This window comes from Musca autumnalis, unplaced genomic scaffold, assembly GCF_047663935.1.
Source record: "Musca autumnalis isolate F117 unplaced genomic scaffold, ASM4766393v1 scaffold_2, whole genome shotgun sequence".
Lineage (NCBI taxonomy): Eukaryota > Metazoa > Arthropoda > Insecta > Diptera > Muscidae > Musca > Musca autumnalis.
This window is the reverse complement of record NW_027411755.1, coordinates 209934683-209955680: the sequence shown is the minus strand read 5'-3', so window position 1 is coordinate 209955680 and position 20998 is coordinate 209934683. Positions and strand designations below refer to the sequence as shown.

Sequence of the window (20998 nt, the reverse complement as noted above, 5' to 3'; positions counted from 1 at the left end):
GAGCTACATATTCGGCCAATAAGCGTGGATTTTTAAAGAATATTTGTGAGCTACATATTCGGCCAATAAGCGTGGATTTTTAAAGAATATTTGTGAGCTACATATTCGGCCAATAAGCGTGGATTTTTAAAGAATATTTGTGAGCTACATATTCGGCCAATAAGCGTGGATTTTTAAAGAATATTTGTGAGCTACATATTCGGCCAATAAGCGTGGATTTTTAAAGAATATTTGTGAGCTACATATTCGGCCAATAAGCGTGGATTTTTAAAGAATATTTGTGAGCTACATATTCGGCCAATAAGCGTGGATTTTTAAAGAATATTTGTGAGCTACATATTCGGCCAATAAGCGTGGATTTTTAAAGAATATTTGTGAGCTACATATTCGGCCAATAAGCGTGGATTTTTAAAGAATATTTGTGAGCTACATATTCGGCCAATAAGCGTGGATTTTTAAAGAATATTTGTGAGCTACATATTCGGCCAATAAGCGTGGATTTTTAAAGAATATTTGTGAGCTACATATTCGGCCAATAAGCGTGGATTTTTAAAGAATATTTGTGAGCTACATATTCGGCCAATAAGCGTGGATTTTTAAAGAATATTTGTGAGCTACATATTCGGCCAATAAGCGTGGATTTTTAAAGAATATTTGTGAGCTACATATTCGGCCAATAAGCGTGGATTTTTAAAGAATATTTGTGAGCTACATATTCGGCCAATAAGCGTGGATTTTTAAAGAATATTTGTGAGCTACATATTCGGCCAATAAGCGTGGATTTTTAAAGAATATTTGTGAGCTACATATTCGGCCAATAAGCGTGGATTTTTAAAGAATATTTGTGAGCTACATATTCGGCCAATAAGCGTGGATTTTTAAAGAATATTTGTGAGCTACATATTCGGCCAATAAGCGTGGATTTTTAAAGAATATTTGTGAGCTACATATTCGGCCAATAAGCGTGGATTTTTAAAGAATATTTGTGAGCTACATATTCGGCCAATAAGCGTGGATTTTTAAAGAATATTTGTGAGCTACATATTCGGCCAATAAGCGTGGATTTTTAAAGAATATTTGTGAGCTACATATTCGGCCAATAAGCGTGGATTTTTAAAGAATATTTGTGAGCTACATATTCGGCCAATAAGCGTGGATTTTTAAAGAATATTTGTGAGCTACATATTCGGCCAATAAGCGTGGATTTTTAAAGAATATTTGTGAGCTACATATTCGGCCAATAAGCGTGGATTTTTAAAGAATATTTGTGAGCTACATATTCGGCCAATAAGCGTGGATTTTTAAAGAATATTTGTGAGCTACATATTCGGCCAATAAGCGTGGATTTTTAAAGAATATTTGTGAGCTACATATTCGGCCAATAAGCGTGGATTTTTAAAGAATATTTGTGAGCTACATATTCGGCCAATAAGCGTGGATTTTTAAAGAATATTTGTGAGCTACATATTCGGCCAATAAGCGTGGATTTTTAAAGAATATTTGTGAGCTACATATTCGGCCAATAAGCGTGGATTTTTAAAGAATATTTGTGAGCTACATATTCGGCCAATAAGCGTGGATTTTTAAAGAATATTTGTGAGCTACATATTCGGCCAATAAGCGTGGATTTTTAAAGAATATTTGTGAGCTACATATTCGGCCAATAAGCGTGGATTTTTAAAGAATATTTGTGAGCTACATATTCGGCCAATAAGCGTGGATTTTTAAAGAATATTTGTGAGCTACATATTCGGCCAATAAGCGTGGATTTTTAAAGAATATTTGTGAGCTACATATTCGGCCAATAAGCGTGGATTTTTAAAGAATATTTGTGAGCTACATATTCGGCCAATAAGCGTGGATTTTTAAAGAATATTTGTGAGCTACATATTCGGCCAATAAGCGTGGATTTTTAAAGAATATTTGTGAGCTACATATTCGGCCAATAAGCGTGGATTTTTAAAGAATATTTGTGAGCTACATATTCGGCCAATAAGCGTGGATTTTTAAAGAATATTTGTGAGCTACATATTCGGCCAATAAGCGTGGATTTTTAAAGAATATTTGTGAGCTACATATTCGGCCAATAAGCGTGGATTTTTAAAGAATATTTGTGAGCTACATATTCGGCCAATAAGCGTGGATTTTTAAAGAATATTTGTGAGCTACATATTCGGCCAATAAGCGTGGATTTTTAAAGAATATTTGTGAGCTACATATTCGGCCAATAAGCGTGGATTTTTAAAGAATATTTGTGAGCTACATATTCGGCCAATAAGCGTGGATTTTTAAAGAATATTTGTGAGCTACATATTCGGCCAATAAGCGTGGATTTTTAAAGAATATTTGTGAGCTACATATTCGGCCAATAAGCGTGGATTTTTAAAGAATATTTGTGAGCTACATATTCGGCCAATAAGCGTGGATTTTTAAAGAATATTTGTGAGCTACATATTCGGCCAATAAGCGTGGATTTTTAAAGAATATTTGTGAGCTACATATTCGGCCAATAAGCGTGGATTTTTAAAGAATATTTGTGAGCTACATATTCGGCCAATAAGCGTGGATTTTTAAAGAATATTTGTGAGCTACATATTCGGCCAATAAGCGTGGATTTTTAAAGAATATTTGTGAGCTACATATTCGGCCAATAAGCGTGGATTTTTAAAGAATATTTGTGAGCTACATATTCGGCCAATAAGCGTGGATTTTTAAAGAATATTTGTGAGCTACATATTCGGCCAATAAGCGTGGATTTTTAAAGAATATTTGTGAGCTACATATTCGGCCAATAAGCGTGGATTTTTAAAGAATATTTGTGAGCTACATATTCGGCCAATAAGCGTGGATTTTTAAAGAATATTTGTGAGCTACATATTCGGCCAATAAGCGTGGATTTTTAAAGAATATTTGTGAGCTACATATTCGGCCAATAAGCGTGGATTTTTAAAGAATATTTGTGAGCTACATATTCGGCCAATAAGCGTGGATTTTTAAAGAATATTTGTGAGCTACATATTCGGCCAATAAGCGTGGATTTTTAAAGAATATTTGTGAGCTACATATTCGGCCAATAAGCGTGGATTTTTAAAGAATATTTGTGAGCTACATATTCGGCCAATAAGCGTGGATTTTTAAAGAATATTTGTGAGCTACATATTCGGCCAATAAGCGTGGATTTTTAAAGAATATTTGTGAGCTACATATTCGGCCAATAAGCGTGGATTTTTAAAGAATATTTTGTGAAAGATTTGCTGATGTTCTTGTTTATCTGGCGTGGATACTGTCCTATTTGCTACAAATTTGCATTGTACAATTAATTGTACGCCCAGTAATTATATATTGCACTCTTCTTATCGCATTCCTAAGCCAAATGATAAATGATAGTGCCATAATTAAGTTGAACTTGAAATTATTGTAATGTTAGAAAATGAGTGAAGATCAGTTGTGTTTTATCCACTATGGGCAGCAATTGATAGATCAATAGTTTCGGAATTAAGCAAAAGTTTGGAGCAATGGAAAGTTTGTCCGGTTTGCTGATTGGCATCTTGTGGATTGGTCTAGTGGGTGGTAAGAGGTATTGTGAAATATTTTGGGCTTATACAATTATCTTGTCTTATTATATTCAGCTAAAATTGGTTATGGACCCGGTGAACAGGATTGGGGATTTGTTGAGATCTCCCCAGGTGGTCGTATGTTTTATTGGCTGTATTATACAACAGCTGATGTTTCGAATTATACTGAACGTCCTCTGGTTATATGGTTGCAAGGTGGTCCAGGCCTTTCCGCCACAGGTAATGGTAATTTTGATGAACTCGGACCTATAGACGTCAATGGAAATGAACGTAATTGGACTTGGGTAAAGCAGATGAATGTATTATTCATTGATAGTCCATTGGGCAGTGGATTTTCTTATGTGGATAATAAAACATTGCTGCCCTCAACAAATAACGAAATTGCTAAAGATTTGGTCGTGTTTATGAAGGAGTTCTATAAGTTACACAGTGAATTCGAGGAAGTACCGTTGCATATTTTTTCACAAAGTTATGGCGGTAAAATGGCACCGGAATTCGCCTTGGAACTCTACTATGCTGTTGAACGTGGTGAATTGAGGAGTAATTTGAAATCTGTGTCTCTTGGTAGTCCATGGACATCACCCATCGATTCGGTCATGGCGTGGGGACCACTTTTATTGAATATGGTGAGTAAAGAAGTCGAAAATTATAAAACTTATAATGAAAATTATATACATTTCCCCCAGGGCATTGTCGATAAAGATGGCTACAAAAATATAATGGAATCTGCTAATCGGATAGTAGAAAATGTTCGAAATAAAGAATGGGATACAGCTTTTCTAGAATGGGTGAATACATCGGCGATAATCATGAATGTAACCGAAAATATTAATTTCTACAATATTCTAAAATATTCGAAACAAGAAGATTTCGCCACTGAGGAAACAGATAATGAGACATATGCCAAATTCGTTACCAACCAAAAGTTGCAACAGTTAATGCGTGGACCAGTAAGTAAGGCTTTAGGTATACCGTCAAAGGTTAAGTGGTCATCACAGAGAGCTTTTGTTTTTATTAATCTTGCAAGTGATTTAATGAAACCAGCGTTAAATATTGGTAAGTCATCTATAAAATGATTCGGAAGGTGTAACACTAATCATCCGATTCTTTTACAGTAAATGAAATTTTGAATTATACCAATCTAAAAGTAGCTGTTTTATCTGGACAACTGGATTTGATTTGTGCCACTGCAGGGGCCGTAAATTGGATTGACAAATTAGAGTGGATCTATCGTCAAGAGTATGTTGAAGCACCACGCATTGGCATTCGTATTGATAACAATTTGGAACTTTATGAAAAAAGTGGTGGAAATTTTACAATGTTTTGGGTTAATCGTGCAGGTCACAAGATACCTGTCGATAATCCCATAGCCATGAGTTATATTCTTAATAAATTAACAAATGATGGCTAAAATAAATAATAAATTGGACTATCAGATCAGTAAGCGTAGTTTTTTAAATAATATTTTTGAGGACACTTTCATAACAATAAGCGTGGATTTTTAAAAGAATATTTTTGAGGACACTTTCATAACAATAAGCGTGGATTTTTAAAAGAATATTTTTGAGGACACTTTCATAACAATAAGCGTGGATTTTTAAAAGAATATTTTTGAGGACACTTTCATAACAATAAGCGTGGATTTTTAAAGAATATTTTTGAAGACACTTTCATCACAATAAGCGTGGATTTTTTAAGAATATTTTTGAGAACACTTTCATAACAATAAGCGTGGATTTTTAAAGAATATTTTTAAGGACACTTTCATAAAAAACAGCGTGGATTTTTAAAGAACATTTTTGAGAACATTTTTATAACAATTAGCGTGGATTTTTAAAGAATATTTTTGAGGACACTTTCATAACAAACAGCGTTGATTTTTAAAGAATATTTTTGAGGACACTTTCATAACAAACAGCGTTGATTTTTAAAGAATATTTTTGAGGACACTTACATAACAAACAGCGTTGATTTTTAAAGAATATTTTTGAGGTACTTTTTCGGGCAATAAGCGTAAAAATCCACGCTTATAATAATTTTTGAAAGATTTGCAGATGTTCTTGTTTATTCTCATCTAGCGTGGAATTGCCCTATTTGCAACAAACCTTCATCCCAAATGTACGCACATTAAATATATTTGGCAGACTTCTTATCGTATGTAGTTCTAAGCAGCAAAATTATAAAATAGTTTTAATTTTTAAGGAATATTTTTTAACTGCTTTTTCGGCCATTAAGCGTGGATTTACAAAGAATATGTTTTAGCTACTTTTCCTGCCATTAAGCGTGAATTTTTAAAGAATATTTGTAACTGCTTTTTCGGCCATTAAGCGTGGATTTTCAAAGAATGTTTTTTAACTACTTTTCCGGTCATTAAGCTTGGATTTCTAAATAATATTTTTAGCTGCTTATTCGGCCAATAAGCGTGGATTTTGAAAGATGTTAAAGATTTTTAAAGATTTGCAGATGTTCTTGTTTATTCTCTTCTTGCGTGAAAACTGTCCTGTTTGCAACAAACTTGCATCCCAAGTGTACGCCCATTAATTATATGTTGCACTCTTCTTATCGCATTCCTAAGCCAAATGATAAATGATTTTGTCATAATTAATTTGAACTTGAAACTATTTCAATGTTAGAAAATGAGTAAAGATCAGTTGTGTTTTATCCACTATGGGCTGCAATTGATATATCAAGAGTTTCGGAAGTTAAGCAAAAGTGTGGAGCAATGGAAAATTTGTGCGGTTTTATGATTCACATCTTGTGGATTGGTTTAGTGGGGGGTAAGATGTATTTTGTTACAATAAGCGTTTATAATATTATCTTGTATTATATTCAGCTAAAACTGGTTATGGACCCGGTGAACAGGATTGGGGATTTGTTGAAATCATCCCAGGTGGACGTATGTTTTATTGGCTGTATTATACCACTGCTGATGTTTCGAATTATACTGAACGCCCTTTGGCCATATGGTTGCAAGGTGGTCCAGGTGTTTCCGCCACAGGTAAAGGTAACTTTGATGAACTCGGACCTCTAGACGTCAATGGAAATGAACGTAATTGGACTTGGGTAAAACAGATGAATGTATTGTTCATTGATAGTCCATTGGGTAGTGGATTTTCCCATGTCGATAATATAACATTGCTGCCCTCAACAAATAACGAAATTGCTGAAGATTTGGTAACGTTTATGAAGGAGTTCTATGAGGTACACAGGGAACTCGAAGAAGTGCCATTGCATATTTTTTCACAAAGTTATGGCGGTAAAATGGCACCGGAATTCGCGTTGGAACTATACTATGCTATTGAACGTGGTGAATTGAGAAGTAATTTAAAATCGGTGGCACTTGGTAGTCCATGGACATCACCCATCGATTCGGTCATGTCATGGGGTCCACTATTATTGAATATGGTGAGTAGAGAAGTAGAAAATTATGCAATTTTTATTGAAAGTGCTATTCATTTCCCTTAGGGCATTGTTGATAAAGATGGCTACAATATGATAATGGAATCTACTAATCGAATTGAAGAATATGCCCGAAATGAAGAATGGCATAAAGCTTTTATGGAATGGGCGAATACATCGCATATAACCATGAAAGTAACCGAAAATGTTAGCTTCTACAATATTTTAAAATATCTCAAAGAAGAAGATTTTGAAACGATGGAAACAGATAATGAGACAGATGTCGGACACGTTTCCAATCACAATCTAATATTGAAGTCTTTAATGCGTGGACCAGTGAGTAAGGCTTTAGGTATACCGTCAAACGTTAAGTGGTCTGCTCAGAAATCTCATGTTTTTATGAATCTCGCAAGTGATTTTATGAGACCAGTTATAAACATTGGTAAGTCATCCTTGAAATGCTTCGGAAGATTAAACTAATCTTCCGGTTTTTTACAGTAAATAACATTTTAAATAACACCAATCTGAAAGTTGCTGTTTTATCTGGACAATTGGATTTGATTTGCGCTACTCCAGGGGCTGTAAATTGGATTGACAAATTAGAGTGGATCTATCGTCAAGAGTTTGTTGAAGCACCACGCATTGGCATTCGTATTGATAACAATTTGGAACTTTATGAAAAAAGTGGTGGAAATTTAACAATGTTTTGGGTTAATCGCGCAGGTCACATGATACCAGCCGGTAATCCGATAGCCATGAGTTATATTCTTAAAAAATTAACAACTTATGGTTAAAATAAATAATAAAAACGATTTTTTGAGTGAATTTTACAGCAATAAAAGTGGATTTTAAATAATATTTTTGACTTTCACACCAATAAGCGTGCCCACGGTGCTCTTGAATCAAATTTACAGCTCGAAAGTTTTTGCGGATTCTGAAACTACAATGTTCATAGATAAGAAAAATAAAAAAAAAACAAAAAAAAAAGCCCAATTAATCCAATTAATTAATTAAAAAAAAATCGCCGGAGCGCTTTTTAAATAAATCGCGATTCAAATTGACATTTTTAAGGGTGGTTTAGGTTTTGCCAAGAAACCGCAAGTCCTATCAAAATAAAACTGAAGAAAATGTTTTAGCTATGAAAATTGTCTACAAGATTGACATTTACGATATTTTCGTAGGTTTTACCATATTTGAGATATTGAAGTTTAAATTGGTACAATGCATAGACTTTATCGCCCCCTTATAAAACAATGTCATGAAGGGTGTGCCTTAACTAACTTTTAATGAAAACCGCTTACACAGGGGAAGTTTGTGAATTCTGAAACAGCAATGTTCATAGATGAGAAAAATACAAAAACAAGAAAAAATCGCTGTAGGGATTTTTAAATAAATCGCGGTCAAAATTCACATTTTTAGGTGTTTTTTAGGTTTTCACTTTTAATTTTTGGGTATTTCTGCAGAATAAAAAGCTGGATATACTGCTGTGTTGTGGATAGGAAAATATTTCTTGGAATTCGAAATATTTTCCTCTCGTTTGCAGTTTTGGCAGGATGGGAAGAAAAAGAAAGTAAAACACGGGCGTATCAGTTGTTTTAAAGCTGGGCTGCTCATTTCTTCACGGTAGCGTAAATTGAGAGTAAGCATCAGTCGTTGTTTGGCCTGCAACGGAGAAACACATCTTCAATGTGAGCACCTCTGTTTTAAAGAACAGTAATGGTTCTTTAGTTTGTATTCAAATTTGGATATTTGAATAGCGCTTACCGAATTGACAACAATATTGGTTGGGATTCTGGTAACAAGTGTTTTTTAAAATGCAATTACAAAGGCAATTAGATATTGCGAAGTGAGAAAGAGAGCGTACATTTAGTTAGAAAATTCAGAGTGAGATTGTACAAGAGACAACTCTGAGCAGAATTAGGGATGTCGAATGCAAATATAGAAAAATATAATTAGGGTTGCCAGTTAGGGAAATCCGGCGTGAACATCCCGGGCCCCTTGCAGTACCACTGCAATAAAATATGCTGTAATTGTATTTTGTATTCCCTCCTTGCGTAATATAAATGGAAAGAATTTTAAAATAAAACAATGAATTATTAAAATCTTAAAACTAAAGAATTTAAAGTTGTCATAGTGCTGGCAAGGTGGGAAGATCCATCGCGGAGTTGATTGGCAGCTCTCGTGCGGAATATTGTGTACGTGGATGCACCTGGAAAGGAAGTTTGTGCTTTGTAGGAAAGAGAATAAAATAGTGCTTTCGAAGTGTTGAATGAACAGAAAAGAATTTGGAACATGAGCTTGAACTTGTACTTCGGAAAGAGTACAACAGTATAGGAAAACCTTGTTCAAAGCGGTCATTTAAATTTGTACTCTGGAAATGGTACAACAAGATGAAAAATATTTCTCTGTAGTAAAGTTTTTTTGTTGTTCTTTGGAAGCAGTACAACTAACTGGAAGAATGCAACTTGCATTTGAATGGAATCAACGCGTGAATAATATTTGGAATGGACAACGTTTCCACTGGCGCAACACTTACTTTGGAAAAACCCAGGTGAGTGGATATTCGCAGGTAGAAAGGAATAATAAGCGAGGTTCTCAGACGTTGAATGGAGCCGACAAACTGTATATCAGAGTATCGAGAATAACAGCAATGGTTACGATCCTTGATCAAATCTGGAGTCGGTGAAGGTACTCGGAATGAACACCTAGCTGATGGTAACAAACTTTTAGCAAGTGGTTCGAACCGGATTGCAGCTTCATATGAATGTGTACAACAAAGTACATACATCACGCCGTGTTCTGCTTGCATCAGGAATTGGAATTCGGCCTCGTTTATGGAAAATCAGAATAGCCCAGTACGAGTTACAAACGACAAGCAATGTGCCGGTTTGTAACTGGAATTCTTGGATTATATCACCTAGGTGGTTGCTAAAATGAATTATCTGCGATGGAGTATGATTGGAGTGACGAATGTTGGGTATATGGATAATTAAGTGGTTTTGGATGGACCTCAATTTTGGAGGATAGCTTGGAAAATTTGTATCACGCAAGAGACTCATATTTGGAGTCTCATTGCCGGAAAGAAACAAATACAACATGGAAACCAGTCGATGTGTATTTGACGGATTATTCGCAGTAGTGGCAACTGTCTGTAAGGAATAATTCTTTTCCAAGCACAAAGGCTGAAACGGAAATGTATCTTTAACTAGAATAAATTCTGGAATTAGTTTATCACATTCCCAACAGTGGAGAATGTGAGTTGTATCTTTGGAATAGATGTGTATCGGAATGGAGTTATGATACACACGAATTGAAATGGTATCTCTCGGACCAATGTATTTGGAAATGGTCTTATCATACTCCATCAAGCCAGAAAAATTCACGTTCTGGAACGGAATAATGGAAACACAAGGAGACCTCTCGGATGGGGAGGGCTCCTTCGGATTGTAACCATGGGGAGCAAGAACTGGATAACTAACACCGACATGGAAGTCATTCAGGAACTGACTAATGGATACACTGGGGGACCCCTCGGAAATGGAGGGCCCCTCTGGATTTGAACCATGGATTACAGGAACTGGATGAGTAACATCGGAAGGAAACTCACCCTGGAATAGTACAATGGATGCACAAGAAGCCCTCTCGGAAGTGGAGGACTTCTCTGGATTAGAAGCATGGAGCACAGCAACTGGATGAGTAACACCGGAAGGAAACTCATCCTGGAGTGGAAGAATGGATACACAGGGAGGCTTCTCGGAAGTGGAGGACTCCTCTGGATTGGATCGATGTAGCGCTAAGATTGGACCAGTAGCACCAAAATGGAAATCCTTGCTAATTGGAAGAATGGATGTATAAGCAGACCTCGCGGAAATGTTAGACTGCTCAGTATAGGAACAATGAAGTGCAGGAAGTGCATGAGTAACGCCGGAAGGAAACTCATCTTGGAATGGAGAAACTGATGCATTAGGAAGCCTCTCGGAAATGGAGGGCTCCTTTGGATTGGAATTAGTATGTGGAAGAACTGGATATGTAACACTGCCAGGACAATAATTCAACAAATCAGAATCTAACAGACCACATATGGGATTAAGAGAACATGTTTCAATGTCTTTACTGGAACAAGTGGCCTGATCATACTCTAATTTAATGCTTGGGTGTTGGAGTAAGTCGCTCTCATTGCTGATAAATTGAGAGACCGCGCTTGAACGGGATTGTTTTAGGCGAATTGCATCTGGAAAGCCTTCCTGGAAGAGAAGGTGAACGACATACCTGCCATCTTTGTTCCTCGTCGTAGTGGATACAACCAATTCCTCACAGAATTGATCAGAATTGAAAGTAAACCTTGGAGAAACCTCGCAGAAGTTGGAGACTACAGTGGACGATGGAGAAGAGATGGGAATTGAACCTGTGAGAATCCATCCAACGATGGTCTCTAGGCCCATCAGGGATTCGTACAAATTATGCATCACACCGGATCGCATGATTTCAGGAATAAAATCAACTCCTACTAGCAGATCAATAGTGGAACATTTATGGAAATGCGGATCTGCAAGCTTGATGTTAGGAAGACGAGAGAACAAAGACGTCGGCAGAGTCTGCGAAGGGAGATTTCCAGATAATTGCGCCACTACAAATGCTTGAACTTCAACTTGAACGGACTTCTCAAATCTGGAGCAAAGTTTTCGAATGGAAGCTGCAGTGGTATTGTTGAGACCGGAAATCTGCACGTTCGTTCTCTGGTACGGAAGCTTCAATTGGTTGAAGAACTTTTCAGAAACAAAGGCTCCTTGTGAACCGGAATCGAGAAGCACACGAGCTGGATATGAAACACCTGAGTGAATCACATGCACCAGAGCAGTCCCCAATAAAACTCCTCTTGAGCTTGTTGTGAAGCAGGAGTGGATAACTCCGTTCCCCGGACTAGTGGACTGTACGGAATTAGGAGTGAAAGGAACAGAGCTAGCACTCAGAGCTGAGTTATTATTGGGGTTGGAAGAATAATTGGAGGGACGACTATGCACGGAACTGTCATGGAGCATAGTGTTGTGTCTCTTCTGACACTAGAAACAATTGTTCTTGCTGGAACAATTACGTACATGATGCGTCTTAGAGAAGCAATTTAGGCAGAGCCCTTGCTTCTTAACCTCGGATAAGCATTGGTTGATGTCCATTGCGATGAACTTTGGACATTTTCGAAGGATATGCGCGGAATTGGCTCACAGAGGACATTTTGGAACAGAAACATTAGTCTGAAATGAACTAAACTTTGAAATTTTGGGATTAGAATGGGGTTTCCCTTTATTGTCCTCCGACTTTGAGTTGTTGCGCATCTCGGAAACGGACTCAAGAGTAAGATACCGGTTTGTGAGAAAGGAATCAAGGTCTTCCCACTTTGGAATGGCCGTTTTATCGGTCAGACCTTGCTCCCACAACGTCAGAGTTGAATCTGGAAGACGGTTGGAACACAGGACTACGAATATCGGATTCCAACTCTTGACATCGATATCGTACAATGAAAGCGCAGATCTACAGGAATTAATATCTCGCGGCATTGACTTTAAGGCAGAGGCAGATTTGGATTGTATAAAAGGAAGATTAAAAAGAACCTTGATCTGACCATTCACAAGAATTCTTTTGTTTTCGAATCTAGCGTATAAGTTCTGCCAGGCTAATTGGAAACCTTGATTAGTCAAAGGCGATCTTTGGACTATGTCACGGGCTTCACCTCTTGTCTTCTGCGTTAAGTGGAATAAACGCTCGACCGGACTGAGACTGGAGTTTTTAATGTACACAGCCGTGAACATGACTCGGAATGTAGGCCATGACATATAATCTCCGTTGAAGACTTTAGTGTCGCACGGAGGAAGGCGGAAGGAGTGACCATGATCTTGAACGGGACTACTGGAGGGTAAATATGGAGATTCGGAAGTTATTGGAACAGAAGGTGGTTGAAAACTTTCCAAAAGTTCAGACAACTTAGCTAGACAGGCACAATAAGTCAAGTACGTGCTATTGTACTTAGCCTGGAACGTGTCCCTCTCGGACGCTACCTCTTCATGGCCATCCTCTTCTTCACCCTCTTCACTAGCTCGCTCGGTCATGAATTGCTCAAAGGACGATTTTGCTCGTTGCCACAAGGCTTTAAATTCGGAAATATGAATTTTTAGCAGCTGGGCGGAGGTTAACGGAATAGTGCCGTCAGCGACTCCAGCACTGAATGCAACCAACTGGTCAGCATTGCGAATAAATGAATCCAACGACATTCTAAATTGGAAACAATTGACAAAGAGTGACGGGAAATTGAACGTTTATTTGAGAAACTCTAAATGAGATCAGGAAAATCGACCTTGTGAGCGCAAAATCAGCTTAATTTTATCTGCCCACAGTACGACAGAGTAGTATTCTCTGGTTGGAAGAAGAAGTACTCATAAAAAAGGGCGATAAAATTCCACCGGAGTTAGAAAAAGTAGAGGAAAATATGGAAAAACGCGTTTTTGTTGATATTTCCTTACAGGAATGACGACCTCTAGCGGCGACCGGTAGCACTACACCACGAAACGGTACAAAAGTATCACCCTTATGTAAAAGTATTCCGAAAATGTTGGAAAATTTCGGAATTATTCGGAAAAGTAGGCCAAAATTTGTAATATATAAGAAAATTCTCCAAAAGAAAGCGACCTCTAGTGGTGGAATGCAGCACTATGTATCCGAGACAACAACTGAATCTCCAGTAGTGAATAACATCTCAAAGAATTAGAAAACTCCAAAAAAAAAATGGGGAAAAATCGAGAAAACAAGGTTTTTGAGGTAATTTCTTATTTGTAGGGCGACACCTAGTGGTAGAAAAAGGTACTACAGGAGACGGCGATTTGTGGAGATGAACAGTAACTCCAATGGCTGCGGAATAATAGCCAATATCACGAAATAAATGGAAAAAATATTGGATATATTAAGAATTTTCAGATATTTTGGTATATAATCAGCGCCCCTAGCGGCGATATGGTGTACTATAAATTTGCGGGAGGAAGTATCTCAATACACCACTTCTGTATATATGTCAATATACGATAATATCGCAAACCAATTACAGTCCGACCATAGAAAAGGGCTTGCTGTAGGGTACACTTTTAATAAGGAGATCAACGAAGAGCAAAGGAAAGATCAATCACTGTTGCATTGATGTCCAAAATAAATGAAAGAGAGTAATGTCCCTTTGTTAAACAACGGCTGACATGGCTCTCATTTGGATTTGTTATTCTCCATGGTACAATTAGAAAGGTAGATGCATCGGCGAATTGCTACAACAAAGCGACTTTTTTTGTAATGTAAACTGTCAAAATTTTCGCCAAATGGTCTCTTGTTGTCTCTTTTTATCGCTTGTGTTTATCTATAAAGTGTAGACATGCTATCTCTTACTTACCGAATCATATGGTTTTTTGTTTTGATTTTTCATGGCGAATTCATAGTTTTTTGACGTTTTAGATTCGATCAGCTGGGCTGAGGCATCTACCTTTCTAATTGTACCATGCACACAGGCAAATTGAGAAAACGTACTCTTAGTTTTTTGTGAACCATAAACAATTAAAAGTTTATGCAATTTTTTATTTATATTTTTTAATAATTTGCATTGTGGACGATTTTAGACAACATCAACGTTTAAAAATGTTGAAATAAGTAATTAAACATCAAGAAAAATTAAATATTAATTCTCCCTTAATTTTGACTCTCTCTCGATTTTGCTCAGCTCTGGCCTAAACACACAAACCAATAGAAATGAATAGGAATATTCTCGCGGCGAGAAAAAATAATGGAACAACGATATGAAGAGAACATTGATGTCCAAAATAAATGAGAGAGAATTGATGGGAGAGTAATGTGCCTATGTTGAACAATTGCTGACATGGCTCTCATTTGAATTCGTTATTCTCTGTTGTTACGACAACGTGCAGGCGTGTACATCAATAGGAGAGAAACACACTGCCGCGAATGAGAAAATAAAAAATAGCTTTGTTCCTTTACTTTTTTAATGGTAAGAGTGGTAAAAGAGAAAATTGTCAAAATTGCTCTCTCATGAACATTTTTACCAGAAAAGTAAAGGAACGGAAAAATGGTAGATCTGGTAGCAGTGTCAAAAAGAAACATAAAAAATCAAATTTCGTCTTTTATTTCACAGTTTTTAATTTAGTTTTGTCAACGTTCGACATTTTCTTCTGTTTTTCGTCCACGTTTTTGTTCATTGTGAAATAATCGTCAAACAAAAGTTGAAAAATCAGTTCTGCCATTTTTTACCTGCAGAAATTTGTCTGGTAGCCTGTGGTAGAAGAGAAAGGCATATGTGTTCTCTCTCCTCTCTCACTCTCTTAAAAATTGCTTCCAGTTTTGCCACTTTTCGGGGTTAAGGAACGCTTTGCAGGTTAAAAATGGTAACAAATGGTAAAAATGGTAACCTCAGGTAAGTAAAGGAACACAGCTAATGTAATGTTATAATTGTAAACAAATAAATGCAAATGGAAAATAAAATGCAAATAATTGCAATTATAAAATAAATGAAAATATTAATTAAATTATTCACTTCAAAATATGGAAAAATTGGAAAATGAATTTACGTTAATTAGCACAGAGAAACAAGTGAAACTAATTAAGCAAATTGGAACACTGTGCGTCGAATAAACGAAAAAAGGAAAAAATCAATTTGCCGACGGCAAAACGCACTTGGATTTTGACACTTTGAAATTGAAATGCACTATTGTATTTGGAGAATAAAAGCACAAACTTACCTTGTTTTTGGATGAAAACTGGATGAAATTTATGAGGATGAATAGGAAATAAATCGCACAGCAATAAAATCCGGTTCGATGAGGACCAATGGGCATTTCTGCGGAATAAAAAGCTGGACATACCGCTGTGCTGTGGATAGGAAAATATTTCTTGGAATTCGAAATATTTTCCTCTCGTTTGCAGTTTTGGCAGGATGGGAAGAAAAAGAAAGTAAAACACGGGCGTATCAGTTGTTTGAAAGAACTGTAAAGGTTCTTTATTTTGTATTCAAATTTGGATATTTGAATAGCGCTTACCGAATTGACAACAATAGGTCTGTCTGGTTACCCTAAAATTTGTAACAACTTGTACCAATTGTTGCTGGAAGTCGTCTGTTAACACAAAAAACCAGCAAAAGAGAGCGATTCGAGAGAGACATTTTGACAGTTCTTTCACTGAGAGCTTGCAAATTCTTGCTGGACAAATTTCTTCTAGCAAGCACTAGCAATTCTTCTTCTTCTTAAAAACAATCAAGCATCTGTTTTTATTTTTTCGTCGATTTATGTTTGTGAAAATTAAAAACAATTTTATTGCGGAAATAGCAAGCCTAAATGTATTGCTTTTTTGGAGAACAAAGTTGCAAAATGGGAAATCCTTTTTTGGGTCATTTTCTTTTTTATTTTTAATAAAAGACACCATTTTTGATTCCTTTGGTTCCTTCATTGGCGGACAAATTGTTCTGTTTTGGTAAGTCAGCTGATTGCTTGCTGGTTTTTGCTGGGAAGGCAGGGCTGAGCTCGCATGTGTGCTAGCACACAGGCAAATTGTGAAAACATACTCTTAATTTTTGCGAATCATGAATAATTAAACATTTATGCAATTTTTTTAATTACATTTTTTAATAATTTGCATTGTGGACGATTTTAGACAGCATTAATGTTAAAAAAATTTTGAAATAAGTAATGAAACATCAAGAAAAATTAAATATTAATTCTCTCTTAAATTTCCCTCTCTCTCCATTTTGCTCAGCCCTACTGGGAAGGTGTCTGCAAAAGAGAATAAAAACTCCTTACTCTCTGAGAAAGTTCTTGCTGGACAATTCTTGCTGGAAAAGTAACCAGACAGACCTAATATTGGTTGGGATTCTTGTAACAAGTGTTTATTAAAATGCAATTACAAAGGCAATTAGATATTGCGAAGTGAGAAAGAGAGCGTACATTTAGTTAGAAAATTCAGAGTGAGATTTTACAAGAGACAACTCTGAGCAGAATTAGGGATGTCGAATGCAAATATAAAAAAAAAAGAATTAGGGTTGCCAGTTAGGGAAATCCGGCGTGAACAATAATTTTTGAAAGATTTGCAGATGTTATTGTTTATTCTCATCTAGTGTAGATTTGTCCTATTTGCAAAAAATCTTCATCCCAAATGTACGCCCATTAAATATATCTGGCAGTCTTTTTATCGTATGTAGTTCTAAGCAGCAAAATGATAAAATAGTTTTTAATTTGTAAAAAAAAAAAATTTTAACTGTTTTTTCGGCCATTAAGCGTGAATTTTCAAAGAATATTTTTTAGTGCTCTTCTGGTCATTAAGCGTGGATTTTTAAAGAATATTTTTTAACTACTTTTCCGGTCATTAATTGGATTTTTAAATAATATTTTTTAATCTGCTTATTCGGCCAATAAGCATGAATTTTGAAAGATGTTAAAGATTTTTAAAGATTTGCAGATGTTCTTGTTTATTCTCTTCTTGCGTGGAAATTGTCCTATTTACAACAAACTTGCATCCCAATTGTACGCCCATTAATTGTTGCACTCTTCTTATAGCATTCCTAAGCCAAATGATAACTAATAGCTGATTAATTTGAACTTGAAACTATTTCAATGTTAGAAAATGAGTGAAGATCAGTTGTGTTTTATCCACAATGGGCTGCAATTGATATATCAAGAGTTTCGGAAGTTAAGCAAAAGTTTGGAGCAATGGAAAATTTTTGCGGTTTTTTGATTCACATCTTGTGGATTAGTTTAGTGGGGGGTAAGATGTATTTTGATACAATAAGCGTTTATAATATTATCTTGTATTATATTCAGCTAAAACTGGTTATGGACCCGGTGAACAGGATTGGGGATTTGTTGAAATCATCCCAGGTGGACGTATGTTTTATTGGCTGTATTATACCACTGCTGATGTTTCGAATTGTACCGAACGCCCTTTGGCTATATGGTTGCAAGGTGGTCCAGAAGTTTCCGCCACAGGTAAAGGTAACTTTGATGAAATCGGACCTCTAGACGTCAATGGAAATGAACGTAATTGGACTTGGGTAAAGCAGATGAATGTTTTATTCATTGACAGTCCATTGGGTAGTGGATTTTCCCATGTCGATGATATAAGATTGCTGCCCTCTACAAATAAAGAAATTGTTGAAGATTTGGTAACGTTTATGAAGGAGTTCTATGAGGTACACAGGGAATTCGAAGATGTGCCATTGCATATTTTTTCACAAAGTTATGGCGGTAAAATGGCACCGGAATTCGCGTTGGAACTATACTATGCTATTGAACGTGGGGAATTGAGAAGTAACTTCAAATCGGTGGCACTTGGCAGTCCATGGACATCACCCATCGATTCGGTCATGTCATGGGGTCCACTATTATTGAATATGGTGAGTAGAGAAGAAGAAAATTATGAAATTTTTATTGAAAGTGCTATTCATTTCCCTTAGGGCATTGTTGATAAAGATGGCTACAATATGATAATGGAATCTACTAATCGAATTGAAGAATATGCCCGAAATGAAAAATGGAATAAAGCTTTTAAGGAATATGTGAATACGTCGCATATAACCATGAAAGTAACCGAAAATGTTAGCTTCCACAATATTTTAAAATATCTCAAAGAAGAAGATGACGAACAGGTTTCCAATCACAATCTAATATTGAAGTCTTTAATGCGTGGACCAGTGAGTAAGGCTTTAGGTATACCCTCAAACGTTAAGTGGTCATCTCAGAAATCTCTTGTTTTTATGAATGACGCAAGTGATTTTTTTAGACCAGTTATAAACATTGGTAAGCCATCCTTGAAATGCTTCGGAAGATTAAACTAATCTTCCGGTTTTTTACAGTAAATAACATTTTAAATAATACCGATCTGAAAGTTGCTGTTTTATCTGGACAATTGGATTTGATTTGCGCTACTCCAGGGACTGTAAATTGGATTGACAAATTAGAGTGGATCTATCGTCAAGAGTATGCTGAAGCACCACGCATTGGCATTCGTATTGATAACAATTTGGAACTTTATGAAAAAAGTGGTGGAAATTTAACAATGTTTTGGGTTAATCGCGCAGGTCACATGATACCAGCCGATAATCCGATAGCCATGAGCTATATTCTTAATAAAGTAACAACTTATGGTTAAAATAAATAATAAAAAATAATTGTTTTGAGTGAATTTTACAGCAATAAAAGTGGATTTTAAATAATATTTTTGAGGACACTTCACACCAATAAGCGTGCATTTTTAGTGAATATTTTTGAGGTAATTTTTCGGGCAAAAGGCGTAGATTTTTAAATAAAATTTTGAGGTACTTTTCCGGGCAACAACCGTGAATTTTTAAATAATATTTTTGAGGTATTTTTTTCGGGCAAAAGGCGTGGATTTTTAAATAATATTTTTGAGGTATTTTTTTCGGGCAAAAGGCGTGGATTTTTAAATAATATTTTTGAGGTATTTTTTTCGGGCAAAAGGCGTGGATTTTTAAATAATATTTTGAGGTATTTTTTTTCGGGCAAAAGGCGTGGATTTTTAAATAATATTTTGAGGTATTTTTTTTCGGGCAAAAGGCGTGGATTTTTAAATAATATTTTTTAGGTATTTTTTTTGGGGCAAAAGGCGTGGATTTTTAAATAATATTTTTGAGGTATTTTTTTTGGGGCAAAAGGCGTGGATTTTTAAATAATATTTTTGAGGTATTTTTTTCGGGCAAAAGGCGTGGATTTTTAAATAATATTTTTTAGGTATTTTTTCGGACAAAAGGCGTGGATTTTTAAATAATATTTTTGAGGTATTTTTTTCGGGCAAAACGCGTGGATTTTTAAATAATATTTTTGAGGTATTTTTTTCGGGCAAAAGGCGTGGATTTTTAAATAATATTTTGAGGTATTTTTTTTCGGGCAAAAGGCGTGGATTTTTAAATAATATTTTTTAGGTATTTTTTTTGGGGCAAAAGTCGTGGATTTTTAAATAATATTTTTGAGGTATTTTTTTTGGGGCAAAAGGCGTGGATTTTTAAATAATATTTTTGAGGTATTTTTTTCGGGCAAAAGGCGTGGATTTTTAAATAATATTTTGAGGTATTTTTTTCGGGCAAAAGGCGTGGATTTTTAAATAATATTTTTTAGGTATTTTTTTGGGGCAAAAGGCGTGGATTTTTAAATAATATTTTTGAGGTATTTTTTTGGGGCAAAAGGCGTGGATTTTTAAATAATATTTTTAGGTATTTTTTTCGGGCAAAAGGCGTGGATTTTTAAATAATATTTTTTAGGTATTTTTTTCGGGCAAAAGGCGTGGATTTTTAAATAATATTTTTTAGGTATTTTTTCGGACAAAAGGCGTGGATTTTTAAATAATATTTTTTAGGTATTTTTTTCGGGCAAAAGGCGTGGATTTTTAAATAATATTTTTTAGGTATTTTTTTCGGGCAAAAGGCATGGATTTTTAAATAATATTTTGAGGTATTTTTTTTCGGGCAAAAGGCGTGGATTTTTAAATAATATTTTTGAGGTATTTTTTTCGGGCAAAAGGCGTGGATTTTTAAATAATATTTTTAGGTATTTTTTTCGGGCAAAAGGCGTGGATTTTTAAATAATATTTTTGAGGTATTTTTTTCGGGCAAAAGGCGTGGATTTTTAAATAATATTTTGAGGTATTTTTTTTCGGGCAAAAGGCGTGGATTTTTAAATAATATTTTTTAGGTATTTTTTTTGGGGCAAAAGGCGTGGATTTTTAAATAATATTTTTGAGGTATTTTTTTTGGGGCAAAAGGCGTGGATTTTTAAATAATATTTTTGAGGTATTTTTTTCGGGCAAAAGGCGTGGATTTTTAAATAATATTTTGAGGTATTTTTTTCGGGCAAAAGGCGTGGATTTTTAAATAATATTTTTTAGGTATTTTTTTGGGGCAAAAGGCGTGGATTTTTAAATAATATTTTTGAGGTATTTTTTTGGGGCAAAAGGCGTGGATTTTTAAATAATATTTTTAGGTATTT

General features: G+C 35.5%; 3 protein-coding genes across 3 annotated transcripts; all 3 read left to right on the top strand.

Annotated features, from left to right (window-relative positions):
• The first annotated feature begins 3443 nt into the window (after nt 1–3443).
• On the top strand, nt 3444–5016 carry LOC141393316 (retinoid-inducible serine carboxypeptidase-like). The gene is made up of 4 exons (XM_073966308.1): nt 3444–3570; nt 3630–4201; nt 4262–4631; nt 4691–5016. The coding sequence occupies exons 1-4, from the start codon at nt 3516–3518 to the stop codon at nt 4984–4986; spliced, it is 1293 nt and encodes a 430-aa protein (XP_073822409.1). The 5' UTR covers nt 3444–3515; the 3' UTR covers nt 4987–5016.
• A 1190-nt stretch (nt 5017–6206) lies between these two features.
• Nucleotides 6207–7815, top strand: LOC141393315 (retinoid-inducible serine carboxypeptidase-like). The gene is made up of 4 exons (XM_073966307.1): nt 6207–6352; nt 6409–6980; nt 7041–7416; nt 7473–7815. Exons 1-4 carry the CDS (start codon nt 6298–6300, stop codon nt 7766–7768), a joined length of 1299 nt encoding a protein of 432 aa, XP_073822408.1. The 5' UTR covers nt 6207–6297; the 3' UTR covers nt 7769–7815.
• Nucleotides 7816–17632: 9817 nt separating this feature from the next.
• LOC141395200 (retinoid-inducible serine carboxypeptidase-like) lies at nt 17633–19197 on the top strand. Its single transcript, XM_073970734.1, has 4 exons — nt 17633–17765; nt 17822–18393; nt 18454–18796; nt 18853–19197. The coding sequence occupies exons 1-4, from the start codon at nt 17711–17713 to the stop codon at nt 19146–19148; spliced, it is 1266 nt and encodes a 421-aa protein (XP_073826835.1). The 5' UTR covers nt 17633–17710; the 3' UTR covers nt 19149–19197.
• The last annotated feature ends 1801 nt before the right edge of the window (nt 19198–20998 follow it).